The following is an 18,750-nucleotide window of genomic DNA, read 5'->3' on the forward strand; positions in this document are numbered from 1 at the left end:
GGAAACGTTCAGACTGTTTAGGTAAAGAGACTAAATCAGGAAAGGTTCAGCATCCGGCCTAAGATCCTGAGCTCTAAGGGGCGGGGCTTGCATGTAGGTCATGACCCCCAGCGTATGTGTTCCCTGCCACCTGCCCCCCCCCCAAGGAATACTGTCCAGTTGGTGGGGACATAGATGAGCGAGTAGAAATAGGCTGTGCAGAATGGTTACACCAGTGATAAGCACAGCACATGGGAGAGCATCAGGGAGGGTGCCTGGGTGAGCCTTGGAGGGGAGAGGATCCGGGAGACTAGGAGGGCTTCTCGGAGGAGGCAGTGTCCCAACTGCGTCTTCATTTGTCTAAACACACAAGCTAATCACTGGGATTCTAGTGGCATCTGTGCCAGTGAAATCCGGGAAACATTTAGCTTGTGAAAGTAGTTTCGATTTGAACATGACAACCGAGGGCAAAGTAATGGCAGAATTGCAGTGCTGAAACTTCAAACGCTATGGGGCACGGTAACTGGGGGTTCTTTTCTGGAACCTGTGTAGCAAGCACCTTAGGACAGCTGAGAAACAGCTCAGTGCTGTCACGTTTGGCAGTGGCTTGGTAAACAGGAGGGTAAACACAGACACTGTTACATGTTTAAGGTGCAGCCAGACAACGCAGAACACGCTCAGGTTCAAGTCTTATTTGTCGGTCACTGAGAGGAAGACACAAAACAGAAAACATTTTCCAGAGATCTGGAGTTTCTCCGAGAATGCGTATGTGGACTCCAAGGGCTTTGCCAAGTGCAGTCCTGGGAGACCATTTGGCACCCGGCCTCTAATAAATCCACGCCACCCACAGTTCCTGGGGAGCGCTGAGACGAACAGCAGGCTTTTTGTTCCTCTTTAATTTTTAGGCAAAGCCCAAATGCCCATCACAAAGCCCTGCTCCCCCTCTCTCTCCCCTTACCCTCAACCTAGGGATATCACATTTTGGGGTGCGTCATTTTCTGCTTGGGGCAGTTTAACAAGATGAGCCGATAGGGTGCCCACACGCTGCCTCTAGTTACGTAACCCATTGTGCTTCCAGGGCAGCGAGTAGTCTTAGAATTTGCCCCAACAAGCAGGCTCAGAGAACTGCTGAGTAGGTGCAGGAGCTGGCTGTGCCGAGGTGCTGCCTGGGTTGGGTGCTAATGGGGGATCACTGTTCGCTCTGAATTGCTGTTGGAGTTTCTTTCTGCACATGGCATTGGTATTTCAGTTTGGGCAGCCCGTGAGGGCCCAGCCTCTGCCAAGACTCTGCCCAGGCAGGCTCCTTCGGACAAGCTCATGCGGTAAGTGTGTTTGCCTGGCATGTCCACTGTTGCTTTTCTTTGTGAAAGTTGTGGCCGGAAGGGTGAAAAGGCCACAGGGAAAGTTGTTTCTCTCCTGTTCTGTTCGGCTTGGCAGGTTGTCCTTGGACCTGGGGCGGGGAATTGCAGTATCGAGTTATTGACAGGCAGAGCGGAGGGACCTTGGAGGCTGCTCACCCCTCAGCCCCTCATCCAGGCGCAGGGGAGGCAGGTGGCCCCTGCAGGGCCATGAGCAGCGGGTCTGAGTTGGGACCAGGCTTCTGGACTCCACCACCTTGCTCTTTGAAATTCTCTGCAGCGGCTGACCACAATCTCTGAGGCCCCTTCTGGCCTCTCCTACTGATTTTCCTGATCCTGTGTCTTATCCTGGTTTCTTAAAGCTTCACCTGGTGTCTGGGTCAGCAAGGAATTTTTCAGGAGGTGAAGAACAGAGTCAGGCAGGGTCTCCCCCCACCCCCCTTCCCTCTTTTCTGCCCCACTTTTCTTTTTTTCTGTACGAAATGTGCTTGGCCCTGTACCTCCATCCACACCCCGGTGACGGCGAGCTTGCTAATCAGTTCTGCTCTGGCTTGTCTCTTGATGTGGGGCTGAAGTTTCTCCTCACTTCCTCCAGGCTGATCAGAGTCTGATGATTGATGACCCGTCTGCTTTCTGTCCTGTCTATATGCTGTTACTCACAATCTGCTGGGCCACGAGCCAGTGAGTTCCTCAGAGGCATGAGCTCCTCTTGCCCTGTTCCATTCAGTTTTAGGTTTCAAGACAGATGAGACTCTGGATGGGAGATTATGGAGATGCTGTGGGTGTGTGTGTGTGTGTGTGTGTGTGTGTGTGTGTGTGTGTCTGTGTATTTAAAGTATTTTGAGGCTTGTTCGATAATTCTGTTCAACCAGCATCTGTTCGAGGCCAGCTTTTTGCTGGTGTCCGTAGATGAGCTCTGGTCTCTCCCTCAGAGCCCTGGAGGTGGGCAGAGGTGGAAATGACTCGCTGTGACCCCGGACAGGATTGCTGCCACTATGCTTATGGGAACTGTCCTGTCTGGTGTCCTTGTCATCACAGGGTCACCATTTCAGATTTGTTCCTTTTCTGTCACTGATTTAAAGCCATCAGAGTTGATGATTTGTCCTCTGAAAACATGCTCAAATTAAAGTATTATGGACTTCTTTTATGAATTGAATGTAAAATCTTGCTTGTCAATTCATGTCTATTATAAAATTTTTCCTGTGTTTTCCATTGAAAATGTATGATGTAAATGATACTTACTTGGCTAAGTGAAACAGAAAAGAATGGACAGTGAAACATCCCTTCTTTCACAGAGGGAGAAAACGTGAATTAGGATCTAGGGAATTACAAGTTTTTTTCAAATTTATAATTTAGAAATGTTCTTTGCTTCTTCTCTCAGTGGAATGGCCCCTGTTTAGCAGTTGGTTTGTTTTTGCAAATGCAGTGCAGGAGGAGGGCCTTGTTATGCTGATTTTAGAGCTAACACTTAATCTTCAGCAAAACACAAAACATTCACATTTGCCTTTTAAACATGCTGTAAATGGTTTTGGGAGTTACCAGCTGACCTTGCTTCTCCTCCGTTCCTCATCCTTAGGTGAGTGGGTAGAATATTTATCACACAAGGTTTTGACATATACTGTAAAATTTAGTTAAAATGTATTAGTAAGATTCTTGACACGCGATTGGGAGGCTACAGTTGCAGGTGCCTGCTATATTTTTATCCTCCTAATTGGTTTCGTTCTGAATTTGAAGCAGGTTTTTAATGCACCTAATGTATTGGTGTTAGTCTTTGCCTACTTTAAACCATTTTGGGAAGCTGGCCAATAATAAATTACAATAAAAATAAAGAGTAATCTTATTAAAGAATTGATCAGGGGTGCTTTGCAGGGGCTTCAGGACGTTGATCCCAGCCACAAATAGTATTCCTCAGGGTGTTTTTTTAGATGCCAAGTTTTTGTAAATGATTTACATTAATTTGTTTTGCAAGTATTAGAGCAAGTGTCACTTCACACACACTTTGTTCAAGATGCTCTTTAGTGGGACTGGAGCGGCCAGATGTGGGCCTCTGCCCTCAGCACCCCGTGTGTCCCACTCTGCGGAGGTTTGCTGTAGGGGCTTGCCAGGGATTCAGCAAGAGAGGGTGCTGGGTGTGCCTTGCGGCTGGGTTTGGATGTTCCCCCAGCCACACAGTTCACTGGTGACTCTGGGACTCACGGCCCAGAGAAACTTGACTTTCTTCTCTGACGTCTGATCTTGTGTGAACACTGACAAACTCGAGCAAATCAAGTGCAACTATTACGAACAGAAACTTTGCAACTGTAATTAGACCTGGAACAAATCAAGTTTCATAAATCTTGTATTAGTCAGGGCTTTCCTGAGAAAACCAATAGGAGATAGATATATATATATATATATCATATTGTAAGGAATTGGCTCACACAATTATGGAGGCTAACAGTCCCAAGATCTGTAGTTGGCAAGTTGGAGACCCAGGGGAACCGGTGGTGTAATTCCAGTCCAAAGATTAGCAGCCTCGACATCCTAGGGAGAGACACTATTTCAGTTTGAGTCCAAAGGTAGGAAAAAGCTGATGTCAGCCTGAGGGCAGTCAGGCAGGAGGAATTCTGTCTTACTCGAGGGAGAGTCAGCCTTTTTGTTCTATTCAGACCTTCAGTGGATCGGATGAGGCCTGCCCACGTCATGGAGGGGAATCTGCTCTACTCAGTCTACCGATTTAAATCTTAATCTCATCCCAAAACACGCACACAGAAACACCCAGAATAACGTTTGGCCAGATATCTGGGTACCCCATGGCTCAGTCAAGTTGACAGCCATCACAGATCCTAGCAATGGCTGACACTTATTGAGTAGTTGCTCTGTGCCCGGCAGGCTTCCAGGCACTGCTCTGGAAACTCACTTTTTTCTCAGCACAATCCTGCCAGGCAGGTACTGTTACCACCCTCACCTTTAAGGAGGTGCAGAGTGGGGTGGCCTGTCCTGTCATGTAAACCAGGCATCCTTGGGTTTACAATCCAGTAGTGTTGTTTTCTGACCCTATTTAACTTCCTTCACTGTGGATTTTTCTCTTCTAATAATCTCATTTAACTAGGGTTTTAAATGATAAAAGTAACACATGCAAATGGTAAAACTTGGAATTGTACCAAAGCATAGTCAACGTAGGGTAACAGTCACTCTTCCATCTGTACAGTTTAACCATTAAAAAAAATCATTCCAGGAAGCTTTTATGCACATAATTCCTTTTCTAAAAATACACGAATGGATGGACCATACCATATACCCTAATCTGCATTAAAAAAAAATTAACTATTACTTATGATTGTTTCATTACAGTACATAGAATATTGCCTTATGCTTTGCAATGGCTCCACAGTCACTCGTCTGGCTGTATCGTTATCATCTCCAGTTATTTAAACCAGCTGTTCTCAGACATGTTTTTTTTTTTAATAACAAACGTTGTGTAGTTCCTCCTTTATTAATCAGAAATTAATAGGTAACGAATCCCTCTAAACACATCATCTTGGAAGAACCGGTGTAATGCCTTACTGTAATGTAAAGGAGAAACTAAATTAAAATGATGGAGCCTGGATTCTGATGGTAGCTTGGTGGACCTGGCCTCATTAGGGTACGTAGTAAGCAGGCAGGCACTGCTCCTGCAGGCAGGGTTGCTGTGCAAGTAGCAGCTATAAGGGCAGGGAGTTAATCACACGCGCCACTCAGCGGCCAAAAAAGAGCCTCTGTTTTTGTTTTTTTTTTTTTTTAATTTTATTTATTTATTTTATTTATGGCTGTGTTGGGTCTTCGTTTCTGTGCCAGGGCTTTCTCCAGCTGTGGCAAGCGGGGGCCACTCTTCATCGCGGTGCGCGGGCCTCTCACTATCGCGGCCTCTCCCGTTGCGGAGCACAGGCTCTAGACGCGCAGGCTCAGTAATTGTGGCTCACGGGCCCAGCTGCTCCGTGGCACGTGGGATCTTCCCAGACCAGGGCTCGAACCCGTGTCCCCCGCATTGGCAGGCAGATTCTCAGCCACTGCGCCACCAGGGAAGCCCAGAGCCTCTGTTTTTGTCGGTCCCCTCTTGACGGATGCTTTAAGTTGTTTCCAGTGTTTGCTTTTCAACAGTGCTCCAAGGAACAGCGTTCTTGCATGCGCATCTTTTGGGTCACTTACCCTGCGTGTCTGTGGGCTAACGGGAAATGTGCTTTTAGGATTTTGTGCGCCTCACAGCACGGCCCTCCAGAGAGCCTGCACCCATTAAGTGCCCAGCATCCACGTGGGGAAGTGGCAGTCTCTGAGTTTGATCAACCGTTTTCATCACGGTTAATCAGATAGTCATAAAAAATGGTATTTCATCTTATTTTGTTTCTTTTTAATTATGAATGAGTCTCTGCCTCCTTTCTGTTCTATCTCGTTTTCTGCAAACAGCCTGTTTTTTGTCTTTGCTCATTTTTCTAGTGGGTTGTTGGCCTTTAAGAGGTATTCTTGAGATTTCCTTGTGTGTACAGAGGGTAGGGCAGTGTGCCAGGTTGAGATTCTTTTATATTTCGGAAGAGGAAAAAATGTCTTGAAAATAGTTACACAGATTACGATTTAACTATGACTATGTTTGATATTCACAGAAGTACAGGGTGCTAAGAGATTGTGTAAAGGGGATTTCTGAAGTGGCATTTCTTCCTCTTTTTTTTTGGCCACACCACGTGGCTTGTGGGATCTTAGTTCCCTGACCAGGGATCCAACCCAGGCCCTTGGCAGTGAAAGTGCAGAGTCCTAACCACTGGACCACCAGGGAATTCCCTGAAGTGGCATTTCTAAGAAGGTTTCTGTGGGGAAGTAGTCTTGGCAGAAATCTGAAGGATAAGTAGGAGTTAGCAGGGAGGGAGGGAGGGAAAGAGCATTCCAAGCAGTGAAAATAGCGTAAGCAAAGGCCCTGTGGTGGGAAGATACAGTGATAATAGGAGCTAACATTGATAGAGCACTTATTATGTGCTAGACACTGTCCTAAACACCTTTTGTGTCTAACTTTGTTTAATTCTCATCTGTTAGTTATCTCTTGCTGTGTAACCAACTTCTGCAAACCTTGGCAGCTTGAAACAACAAACATTTATAGTTTCACCTATTTCTGTGGGTCAGGAATTGAGGAGTAGCTTAGCTAGGTGGCTCTGGCTCAGGGTCCCTCGTGAGGTTGCAGTCAAGGTGAAAGCTTGCACAGTGGAAAACAGTCTGGTAGTTCCTCAAAAGGTTCAACATACTAGTTACTGTTTGACTTACCAGTTCTACTCCTAGTTATGTCCCCAAGAGAAATGAAAACATAATTCCACACACAAAACTTTATGTGAGTGTTCCAAGCAGCGTTATTCACAGTAGCCAAAAAGTAGAAGCAACCCAAATGTCTATCAACGGATGAATGGGTAAACAAAGTGTGGTATATTCATACCATGGAGTATAGATAGTTCAGGAATAAAAAGGAATGAAGTACTGATGCATGCTATGGCATGGATGACCCTTGAAAACAGTATGCTTGGTGAAAGAAGCCAGACACAAAAGGTCACATGTGAAATGTCCAGAATAGGGAAATCGATAGAGACAGGGGCCAGCAGGCTTTCTGGTTCCAGAGGGCACTCTTGGAGAACTTTTACTTAAAGTTTTCCTTTCTTCTCTCCTTTTCTTCTTTCTTCCTCTCGCCACTGCGTCCCCCTTCTTCTCTCCACCTCTTTCTTTTTCCTCCCACTCCTTTTCTCTCCTCTGTGCTACCTGTTTCCCCATCTCCCTACTCCTTCCCTTCTCTCCTTCCTTTCCCTGCTCTTCCCCTCCCCCACTGCATAAAAAGAAACATTTACAGTTTTTTCTTTTTTGCCCTGTAAAAAAAATTTTACAAGGGAGGTGGATCTCGGTTGGTGAAGACTTGGTAAGCCTCGCCGTCCCGTTCAATCAGAACCTCTTAGGTAAAGACAGCAGGTTACAGGCAGTGCTGCGTTAATGTTCTTTAGTGTTTTCCAGCATGTGGAAGAGGTGAGGTTGGCCTGTTGTAAAGCTGGCCCTTTCCGCTGTAGTGTCTTAGGTAACAGGCTTCCTGTGATAATGAAGGGCTTTGTAATGCTCATTGGGAAACACGGGGGGGGGGGGGGTTTGCTAGAAGCAAAACCGTGAAGGTGTCGTGGTGTCGTGGAGGTGTGAGCTTGCAGGTGAGGGATGGAGGGAGGAGGGCCTGTCTCACTCTGCCTGCAGTCTCTGTGCAGGACATCTGAATTCTTAGATGGAGGTAAACGGGCAGGGAGAGGAATGGAGTGAAGAGGAGGCCTGAAGGCTGGGAGTTCCTGGGAGTCTTCGGGAGGGACATGACCTCTGGGAGAGGAAGGAAGGAGAGAGGACCAGCCCGCTCCCGCTCTGGGCACCTGGAAGCTGCGCAGAGGCTGTGTTACCCTAGTTTACCGCCCAGGGAGAGGCTGTTTCAGACCCCATCCAGCCCATCGGACTTCCTTCCCTGGCACCCCTGGGCACCGTGCTGGAGGAGGAGATGGGGTGCCGAGCGCGCTGAGCCTGGGAGCCCACGGCATTCTAGGGCTCTCCGTCCGCCCATCATGCTTTGTGATTGCCCCTCACCCCCCGGAGCCCAGCTGCAGGGCAGAGTAAGGTGGACTGTTGGTTTTGTGCAGAATTGGGTTTTGTCCTGTGGGTGTCATGAAAGTACCACAGAGGGAGGGCTGTGGGATTGAAGCTGGATGGGAAGAGGCGATGGAGGCAATAGGGGGGATCAAGGGGAGGGGGTCTTGAGAACTGGGAGGACTGGGGGTTGTGGGCAGGGAGGGAGATGTGTGGATTTCAGATTTCAGAAGTGGCTGGCAGAAGGGGAGCATGGGGTCCAGGAGCTGAGCGGTGGGGAGCTGGACGGTGTTTGGCTCGGAGGTGATGTGCCCATCACGTCACGGGGATGGTGCCTGCAAACCTGATGCCGCAAGGGGACGGACTGGGCAGTGGGCAGGCGAGCACAAGCCAGGGGCAGCGTGAGTCTTGTCCACTTAAAAAATATTCACAGCCTAACAGTTGAGAGTTATGTTTTATTTGGTGGGAATTTTTAGGACTTCAAGCCCAGAGGCAGCATCTCAAGTAACCCTGAGAGAACTGCTCCGAGGAGGCGAGGGGGGAGCCAGGTTATACAGAAGTTTTACAACAAAGGGCAGGTAGTCTGAATGTCAAAAGATTATCGTTAAGGGACTTCCCTGATGGTCCAGTGGGTGAGACTCCGCGCTCCCAGTGCAGGGGGCCTGGGTTCGACCCCTAGTGGGGGAACTAGAGCCCGCGTGCATTCGGCAACTAAGAGTTTGCATGCCGAAAGGAAGATCCTGCGTGCTGCAAGGAAGACCCTGTGCAGCCAAAATAAATAAATAATTTTTAAAAAGATAATTGTTAATTAAAAACAAACAGATATCCCAAGTTAAGGAATTTAACACTTCTCTATGTATGGGAAGATGCAAGAGTCTGGGCTCACTGAAATCATTCCTATGATATGCACCTCAGCTATCTGAGGCCAGTATCCTGTGTTTTCACATCCTGAGTTTCCTCAGGGCTCACAGTAGGGAGTGGCTGCAGTCTGAGGGCTGCTAGATGGCAGGTATTCTCTTCCTTCCTGAGTTCCCTCAGGGCTCACCAGCTCACTGTCTGGTGGTGGCTGCAATCTCGGATGACTGTGACCTTTGTTCACTGATATGGCAGGCAGTATTCCATTTTTCAGCCTCAAGCTAACAAGGACTTTTGAAGGCAGGTGGAAGAAAATGAACTGGTATGGCCAGAGGAGCCAGAGATTGCCAACACGAAGCCCAGACCCCCAAGAGAGTCAGCTTAGGGCAAGACTCGAATCGTCCTCTCCCAGGAGGTTTTCAGCCCTAAACTGGATTTTGATCTACATGATGGACCATGCATGTGGGTCATGTTCTTGGTGGGAGAGAAGGAAGGTCTTGCTTCTTAATGGTTAGAAACATGATAATGAGGCAGAGCCGATGGGCATGGGAACCCTGACCTCCCTTCTCTTCTTTTGGTAGGAATTCAGTTCTCACGCCCAACCCAACACATTAGATTTCAGTGTATCTGATAAATGTAACTGTACTTTTTTTTTCGGTGTTGAAAAAACCTCACAACAGACAACTCAGGTTGTTGTAACTGTAGGTTTGAACTCCATTGCTCAGTGCTATTTCAGTTCTATTTAAGGAGGGGTTTGTGGTGAGGAGAAATGGGAAGGGGCAAGTCTGAGTCTGAGGCAGGCCTGGAAGTACTGTATTCTGGTGTCCTCTCCTCCCTTTGTCTGGGACCTGAGGGAGGGTGTGGGCCTGCCCAGGTGCGGATGCAGCGCCACCTAGTGGGCCAGGGGAGCACTAGCAACTGGAGTGGCAGCCTTAACCTTGAGACCAGACACCTGCAGTGCCCTGGGGTTGCAACTTTTGAAAGGGACTGGAGGAGAGAGGAGTTACTTGTCTAGAGAGTATGGCAGGTAGGGCCGGCAACTTTAGATGTGTAGAACAAAAGAAATCTGCTCCCATCTCTTCTCCTGCCTTGGTCCATCTCACCTTTATTTTATTTTATTCCCATCTGCTATTTTCTGGAGTTAATTCCAGGAGTTGTTTTTTTAAGGGAGGGCATTTTGAAAGCCAAGTGTGGCCACGTCTTTCTTACTTAGACTATTTGTTAGGAGATCCTGATGGTGACGGAATGTCAGTCCTGTGCAGTGAACTTTATCCTCCTAGTTATCAGCGGACGTACTTTACATGCTTTTAAATTGGGTGTGTGTATTAGTTAGGTTTTGCTGTAGAAATGCTGGGTAACAAACAACTCTCAATTTCACAGTGGCTACTGCAACATTTACTCCTTGCTCTTTCTCATAAGTTTCCATGCCTGAGCTTCAGTTCAGGTCTGCTTCACTTGTCTCATTTGAAGATTTGGGATGATGGGCAGCAGCTGTGTAGGGTCATGTTCTTCTCCTGGCAGAGGACAGGAGCTCAAGGGGACAAATGTAACCACACAGGCACATTCAGAGCCTCTGATTGGACATGCAGTAAGTGACACATTCCATTGGCCAAGGGAAGTTCCATGGCCTGGCTCAAGGTCACTGAGTTGCGAAATGATACTTCATTCACAGTGAACCATAGCAAGGGTGGGGAGTGAGGGAAGATCAGCCTGGATTTTAGAAGACCCTCAGGTAGCAGTAGTGGTCTTGAATGGCACAGGCATGTAGGTGGTCTTCAGGAAAGCCCCTGAAGTGGTGTCAGTGACCTTTAAGCCCTTTGCCTAGACTCTTAGCTCTGCTGGGCTAGGGAACTCAGTGGGGGTGCGTAGGGGAAGGACGTGGGCTCCGATGGCCTAGAGTAGGGGCTAGCAGACTTATCCCTAAAGGGCCGGAGAGTAAATATTTTAGGTTTGTCAGTTCTGTGGTCTCTGCTGTTGTAGCTGACAGCGGCCACAGACAATACCTAAAGGAATGGGCGTAGCTCTTTTCCAATGCAATTTTTATTTATAAAAACAGGGAGGGGGCCGAATTTTACTGTGGGCTGTAGTTGGTGGACTCCTGGTCTAGACCTTCAAGCCCTGATCTGTATCAGGACTTCAACTTAACAATAAGAGAGAAATATCCCTTTTTAGCTGAGAAGCCAAAAATAAAAATTCAAAGGGCTCCTGTTGGGTCCAGTAATAGCCCATCCCCTCAGCATTGTTAAGCCGTGAACAGTTGTTCCGCATCGTTGGATTCTCCAGGCAGCCAGAGTTTATTGTTTCTAAGCATGAAATCTCATTTTGCTTGCCCCATTTTCAGTAGAAATGGCAGTGAAGGGTATTAGAAATTCCTTGGGCTTTCCTAGGATGATAGGGAAGGTGATTTAACCTTTTGGATGGATTCAGAGGCGTCTTTCATGAACAGTGTTTGGCAGGAGATTTGGAGATGTGCCCAAGGGTGGTAGGTGTGCCCAGAGACCTTTTTTCACATTCCTTGTGGTTACATTTTTTGTGTGTGAGTAACCGCTTCATTGAGATAGAATTCACATACCATGTAATTCACCCATTTACAGTGTATAATTTGATGGTTTTTAGTATGTTCACAGGGTTGTGCAATCATCACCACAGTCCATTTAGGAATATTTTCATCACCCCAAAAAGACACCCCAGGCCCTTTAGCTGTCACCCACCAATACACTCACATGTCTCCCAGTGTGGCTGCATTTTAATAAGCTTTCAGAAAGTTGCTTTTTGGTTTCTGCTGTCCTTGTTTTTCTTGGCTCATCCCTGGCGTTGGGGAGCTGAGCAAGGGATCTTGAGTGGTCATCCGTGCTATTCAAGTGCACACCTCATAGGAACTTTAACTGCTTCTGATCACACTTGTGTATCATACATACGTCACCTGATGAGATAACTTTAAATTTTTTTCCTTTATTTATTTATATTTAACAAAGGCTTATATTTCTTCATTTGTATTCTTCTTTGTAGGAGGTTATCCTCTGTAATTGTCTACATTTTGAATTTACGTTTGTGTTGGTTTGAAACCTGGTTCAAGTAACGTGGAATCGTTTCACGCCCAGGTTTTATTGTTTCATCTGTTTTAACTGTTTATCATCAGGCTGTAGTGATCTGTTTTTGGATGAGTTTGAAATCTTTTAATACCCAGATGATCTCATGTGATGTTTTGAAAAAGTAACCATTGTTCATTTATAAACAGAATTTCCTGTTCTGGAAGTTAATTTAGATTAACAATAAGACAGTTGACTGCATTGAATGGTAGAGACACAGTAGGAATTTCGGGTTCACAAAATTTTGTTCTATTAATAAAATAAAGTTTCTTTGATTTGGCACATAAGTCTTTATCTCAAAGTTTATCCCTTATGCTAACTGACTTCCATTGTTCCTTGGTAAGGGCTGACTTTGGGGAGGAGAGGATAGACAGAGGATTGGGCCCTGAACTCTGGCAGCTGCTCAGGCTGCCTTGAAGGTCTTTTAGAGTCTAACTATAAATATTGGGTGTAAGTGTTTTTGGAAACCAGAAAGCAAAGGTAAGTGTAAAGAGTTAATAATTTGAAAACAGGAAATTGGATCTGAACCCCCAGATTACAGCAACAAAACCCAAGAGGTGGGAGGAAGATTAGTGAGATGAATTATAAGCAAGTTATCCTGTTTTTGCTACAGATAGTGAGAGAAATACAGATTTAACTCCTAGTAATTTAAAGGTAACTACCTGTATCAGTAAGGCTTAAGCTTAGCTGCATAGAACGGTGCCTTCACCTGATAGGATTTATTTTTCTTTCACGTAAAAGAAGTTCAGAAGGAGGCTCTGCAGTGCTGGTGTGGCCCTCCTGTCCTCAAAGGCCTGAGCTCTTCCTGTCCTTCATTTCCACCATACTCGTGGTTTCTATCCTTAAGGTCACCTCATGGTCTTAGAAGGCTGCTGAAGCTCCAGCTATCATGTCCAAGTTCCAGGCTGTAGGAAGGCAGCCTTTGGGAAAGCCTCACCATACCATTGCTTAAATCTCAATGGCCAGAACTTAACGCTCTTGGTCATACCTTGCTACCAGGGAGGCTGAGAAATGTAGACTACCCAGGTCTTTGATACTAAGGAAAGTGGGAGAGTATGGGTGGTTGGGAAGCCACTAGCAGTGTCTACCATGCCTCTTTGATGTGATATCATAAGATGTCATATCTTAAAGATAGAATGTGAACCTTCCAAATCAGTGTTTCCTCGTCTTTCACAACATGACCCCCCATAAGAAAATGATGACGTTTGCATAGCTCAAAGGGTAAATGGTGATGGTAACTCATAGCTGGAAGCCACCCTGCATAGTGCCTGCCACCCTCCATTCCCAGCACTTGGAGGAAACTCTGCCCTAAATCACTAGGGGAAAAAAAAAGAATCTAGTGACACATATTCTATAAAACAAAAAACAGGTAACTAACGAAACCTCAAGAGAGCAGAACCACCAGGAGGCAGGACAAAAGATCAGTCACGTCTGACATTTGACGACAAAGTCTCTGAATGGGTCAAAAGTAAAGCTTTAGCGATGTGCTATGTTTTAGGAAGTCTCAGAGCAAAGTACTCAAGAGAGTGGAAGTTGGGAGGAGGAGGACAATTTAGAGAAAAGAGAGTTACACGGAGGAATTATTTAATCAGTGAGACCAGAGGGCCAGAGGCAGCATGGGTGATGGCTATGGCTGTGACCAATGGGTCCAGACACTGTGTGAGAAAGCCAGGTCTAATACTTACTGTGTGATGTGGGTCCAGTTACTTAACCTCTGTGCCTCAGTTTCCCCTTCTGTAAAGTGGGGATGATAATAGTCTCCACTCTTAGGGCTGTTGGGACGTTTAAATGAGTCAGTGGAGATAAATGCTTGGAGATGGTAGCATCCATAAATATTTGCCATTATTATTGCTGTTTGTTATCATTATAAAAAGTACAGCTGGATCCCTATATAGCTCCTTCAAACCCAATAAAATCCAGGTGATTCAAAGATAGAATGTTAAGAATGAAGCCATAGAAGTGCTAGAAGTAAATATTGCTGGATATTTTAGTAATCTTGAGATGGGGAAGGCCATCCAAAGGCTAAGATTACAAAGAAAATGATCAAGTGGAGATTAAGTGGTACAAACTTGTAGTTGCAAAACAAATGAGTTACGGTATGAAATGTACAGTGTGGGGAGTATAGTCAGCAGTTATGTAATATCTTTGGTTGGTGACAGACTGTGACTAGACTTATCCTAGTGATCATTTTGAAATATATAGAAATATTGAATTACTATGTTGTGTAACAGGAACTAACATAGTGTTGTAGGTCGATTGTACTTCAAAAACAAACAAACAAAAGCTCATAGAAACAGAGATCAGATTTGTGGTTACCAAAGGGGGGGGTGGGGGCTTCGGGGGAGAGAGAGCTGGATGAAGGCAGTCAAAAGGTACAAACTTCCAGTTATAAGATAAATAAGTACTAGGGATGTAGTGTACAACATGATAAATATAATTAACACTGTTGTTTGTTATATATGGAAGTTGTTGAGAGTAAATCCTAAGAGTTTTCATCACATGGAAACAATTTTTTCTCTCTCTTTAATTTTGTATCTATATGAGGTGATGAATGTTCCCTAAACTTATTGTGATGATCATTTCAATGATGTATGTAAGTCAAATCAGTACGCTGTACACCTTAAACTTAATACAGTGCTGTAAGTCAATTATATCTCAGTAAAACTGGTGGAAAAAAATTTGACTGCACAAAAATTAAACTTTATACAGGCATTCTTGCTGTAACATAATATATTTGCTTTTGAAAAACTTTGTGTTCTACAAAATGGGACACTAAAAATAACAAGAGTTATGTGACTTTGTAACCAGAACCAACAAAAACCGTACATTTGGGAGATAACATGAGTAGAGTGGTCATCTTTTATTTATTTTTTAAAAATAATGGTAAAACATACATAACATGAAGTTTACCATTTTAGCCTCTTTTTTTTTTGGCTGCGTCGGGTCTTCGTTGCTGCACGCGGGCTTTCTCTAGTTGTGGCGAGCGGGGGCTACTCTTCATTGCGGTGTGTGGCCTTCTCATTGCGGTGGCTTCTCTCGTTGTGGAGCACAGGCCCTAGGCGCGCGGGCTTCAGTAGTTGTGGCATGTGGGCTCAGTAGTTGTGGCTCGTGGGTTCTAGAGTGCAGGCTCAGTAGTTGTGGCGCATGGGCTTAGCTGCTCCGAGGCATGTGGGATCTTCCCGGACCAGGGATTGAACCTGTGTCCCTTGAATTGGCAGGTGGATTCTTAACTACTGCACCACCAGGGAAGCCCGATTTTAGCCATTTTTAAGTGTACACTTCACCTTGTTGTGCACACATCACCTCTGTAAATCTCCAGAACTTCATCATCTTCCCCAGATGCAACTGTACCCATTAAACACAGATTCCTCTTCCCCCCTCCTCCAGCCCCTGGCAGCTGCCTTTCTGCGTTCCGTCTCTAAATTTGACTCCTCTAGCAGCCCCCATAGGAGGATTCAGAGTGTCTGTCCTTTTGTGACTGGCTTGTTTCACTTGGTGTAACGTCCTCAAGGTCCATCCATATTGTAGCTTATGTCAGAATTTCCTTCCTTTGTAAGGCTGAATAATATTCCATTGTACATATCTACCACATTTTGTTATCTGTTCATCCATTGATGGACCCTTGGGTTGCTTCTACCTTCTGGCTGTTGTGATAATGCTACTATGAACATGGTGTACAAATATCTGGTCAAGTCCCTGCTTTTACTTCTTTTGGGTATATACCTGGAAGTGGAATTGCTGGATCATATGGTAATTCTGTTTAACTTTTCAAGGAACCTGGTTATGCATGTTTTTAACTTTATCAGATATGTACTATAAACACGCTTATGTATTTTGCACTTCAGATTTTTTGGATTCCCCTCTTATTTTTAATCCCACATGGGAGATTACTTGTTTGAGGGTCATGACAGAATTTTGGTTCTCCAAACATGCTGTCAAACCGTTTACTGCAAGTGTCGTTCCAATTTCCACCAGCTCCATCTGTCTAAACACTAATTCAGCTGTGAGCACATAAATTACAATCACACTGACACTGGCTATTTTCATGTAAAGATATTTGCCTGGTAATTGAATAATTATAAGATACATAATATATACGCTTTTAAGAGAAATTATCAAGAAAATTGGAAAGCCAAAGTATTTTTTTCTATTTATTTCCTAGTAGATCAAATTCAAACGAATATTAATCCACCCCACCCCACCCCACCCCACCCCATTTTTTGAGCATTTTCCTGCAGGTTTAACTCTTAAAATTAACACGTTAATTTTTCCTTTTAAAATAAAATTTCTGTGCAGTTCTAACTTTATGTCTTAGTGTTAGAATCAATCTATCTTGTAGTGTGGTATCGTCTGCTCTTGTAGATTTCTGTGCAAAGCCCATTGGAGTCACTATTTCTGCAAAACACTGCAATCAGTTTTGACATCCGGGGGCCTCCATAGCAGGGTCCTTCTGACTTTGCTTTGCCCCGCCTCTTCCTGCCCTCTTGTTGCACAACACTCTGGCGTGTCTGAGTGGACGGGGCCACATTCAGTTGCACAAGGTGGCACTTTAGCCTCGTGTTGGAGACCCTGCTTGTGAAGGCGGCCGCTGGGCGGCTTGGCCGTCTCCGTTTGTGCTGCTGTCACAGGGAGCTGGTGTCGTGTGTGATCAAGCCACAGCTCAGAACCTGACACCCCATCTGTGTGGAACTGAACCGGGGTCATTGTTTATCCTTTTTCTTAGAAAGAGTCACTTCTGGTGGCAGGTAAGGCCACGGCCCTTCCAGTGTCAGGTTTTGTTTCTGTCTCTGAATCCTGATTTCCTTGGCCTTTCTGCTTCCATGCGAGTGTCTCTGGAGACACTGGTTACTGCTCACAGCAAGGCAGCAAGGAAGAGAAGAGAAATCTTGTCCTTGTGGGGCTGGAATGTGAGCAGGAGGTAGTGTGTCGGGAGGTGAACTCAGGATGGTGGGGACAGGAAAGCATCAGTAGTCCTGGCGTCCAGTCCCAACACTGCTCAGCTACGAGACCTCACCCAGGTCCCCGCACCTCTGGCGGGGCCTCAGTGTCCCCTTCCGTAAGTGGCAGGGCTGGGAGAGGCTGGCTTGGGTGTGAGCTCATGCCAGCCCTGGGGAGGGGTCTGAGAAGTCTCGGGTGGAAGTGGGGAGAGGGCAGGTGCGTGGGAGGGACGGGCGAGGGGACCACGTTGCCCTTTTAGACCGTTTGAACGTTGAGCCACAGGCCTTATTCATCAATTTTTTTTAAAGAAAGCAAATTTAGTTAATGAAAATCACAAGGGGCTGTCAACTCTCAAATGTTGATGGGCAAGATCCCCCTGGAGAACTTGGTGTAAAAGCCAGCTCCTGGATCCCACCCTCATAGATCCTGGCACAGAAGGTCTGCGGTAGAACCGAAGGAGCATATAAAGAGCCCATTACAGAAGTGCTGTCTGCCCCGGGGCGCCATCACCCCAGGCTCAGTTCTCGGGAGGGTCCCCCAGTTCTGCTGAAATGCCCACAAACGAGGGAAGGGAGGAGAAATGCTTGCTTGCACGTTCCTTCCCTAGGTGATCCTCTCAAGGGGCCGCAGAGAGTAGCAGCGAGTCGTGTGTGGATTAGAGTTGGGGGGACGGTGTCGGGGGGCGGGGGGTGTGTGTGCAGTGGGCTCAGCCACTTCCTAGTGGAATGACTTGGGCTCCTCGTGTCACCTTTGGGACCTTGGTTTCCTGGTTTGTAAATGTGTTCCTGCACTTCACCCTGCACTGCCTGCTGGTTTGTGAGAGTAAGTGAAATGCAGGAATAGACACAAGTGGTTTGTATCGTTCAGCAAAATGTGTATTGAGCATTTACTGGTTACCGGGCAGGGTGCTGGGTAAACAGTGGAGAATGTCAGCCTGTGGGGTGGTCCTGCCACTTCCTGAGGCTCCTGGTGCGGGGGCCCTGCAGCGGACCGTGCCTCGGTCTCACGTCTGCTACTGGCTGCTCTGTGACGTTCAGCCACCTCCTCAGCCTCTCTGAGTGCAGCCCTCTTCTATTAAATGACGTGGTTGAGCCAGTAGTTTCTAGTTCTAAAGGTCCCTTTGTAGTTGGTGAAATCACAACTTCTATGGTATTCTAGAGAATAATTCTAACAGAGTTCCCCGATGAAGCTTAGGTGAAGCTCTTAACTATGTGACCCTATGATAGAGAAGAAGTTTCCAGAAGGACGTCTGGCAGATACCAGTTGCAACGTATCACGTGTGTCCCTGGCACCAGTATGGCCTGTGTGTGAGTCTCTGAGCCCGTGCCCTTTAATCCTAATAACTCAAGAAAAAGGCGTCGTTTCCAAGTCTGTACAGAATGATTTGCAGGCGGCTGAGTACGTGAGCTGTCTTGTCTTGTGAAGACTTTAAGACATGGGTATGGCTTTGCAGTCACTGCCAAGGTTAATGGGTAGTGACAGGGGCTTATGGACCCTAGCCAGAACTTCAAGCACAGGCTGGGGTCACGTTCTTTGCTTGTCACCTTTAGTGTAGTCTGGAACCTTCTCCCAAGGCCCAGAGTTAAGACACCAGGATGGGAAACCCCAGCGTGCAAACCGGAGGCACATGTGTTTAATTTGACCTCAGGTATTTACAGGATTCTCAACTAGCGTCCAACGTTTAAAAATCAGGGAATCTTATGTAAAAATACAGATCCCCGGCCTCTCAGAAGAAGTCTGGCATATCCAGGTGCTATGGGGCCCCCTCGGTGGAGGCAGGATGTGCTGGGAGTGGCGGCCACCTCCAGACACAGCCCTTGGTCTGGTGGCTCAGAGACATTTTGGGTGGAAAAAGAGCTTTTCTGCAACCTGATGCCTTTGTTCTACAGATGGAGAGACAAAGTCCCAGATAAACCAAGACGTGACTTGCGGGT

The 18,750-nt window shown here is 46.3% G+C and overlaps 1 protein-coding gene across 8 annotated transcripts in view; it reads left to right on the forward strand.

Moving 5' to 3' along the window:
• TRAK1 (trafficking kinesin protein 1) overlaps window positions 1-18,750 on the forward strand; it is a 102,139-nt gene that overhangs the window by 2,830 nt on the left and 80,559 nt on the right. The window contains exon 1 of one of the 8 annotated variants that reach the window (XM_082348398.1): window positions 976-1,301. The exons of 1 other annotated variant lie outside the window; for it this stretch is intronic. In XM_082348398.1, the coding sequence (XP_082204524.1) occupies window positions 1,211-1,301 (91 nt within the window). In that variant the 5' untranslated portion in view covers window positions 976-1,210. Of the gene's footprint in view, window positions 1-975; window positions 1,302-18,750 lie in introns of those variants that run through there. 6 more of the 8 variants (XM_082348407.1, XM_082348406.1, XM_082348410.1 and 3 more) reach the window with 6 other exon arrangements.

The sequence above is a fragment of the Balaenoptera borealis genome (genome assembly GCF_965194805.1).
Source record: "Balaenoptera borealis genome assembly, chromosome: 12".
In the NCBI taxonomy this organism is placed as follows: domain Eukaryota; kingdom Metazoa; phylum Chordata; class Mammalia; order Artiodactyla; family Balaenopteridae; genus Balaenoptera; species Balaenoptera borealis.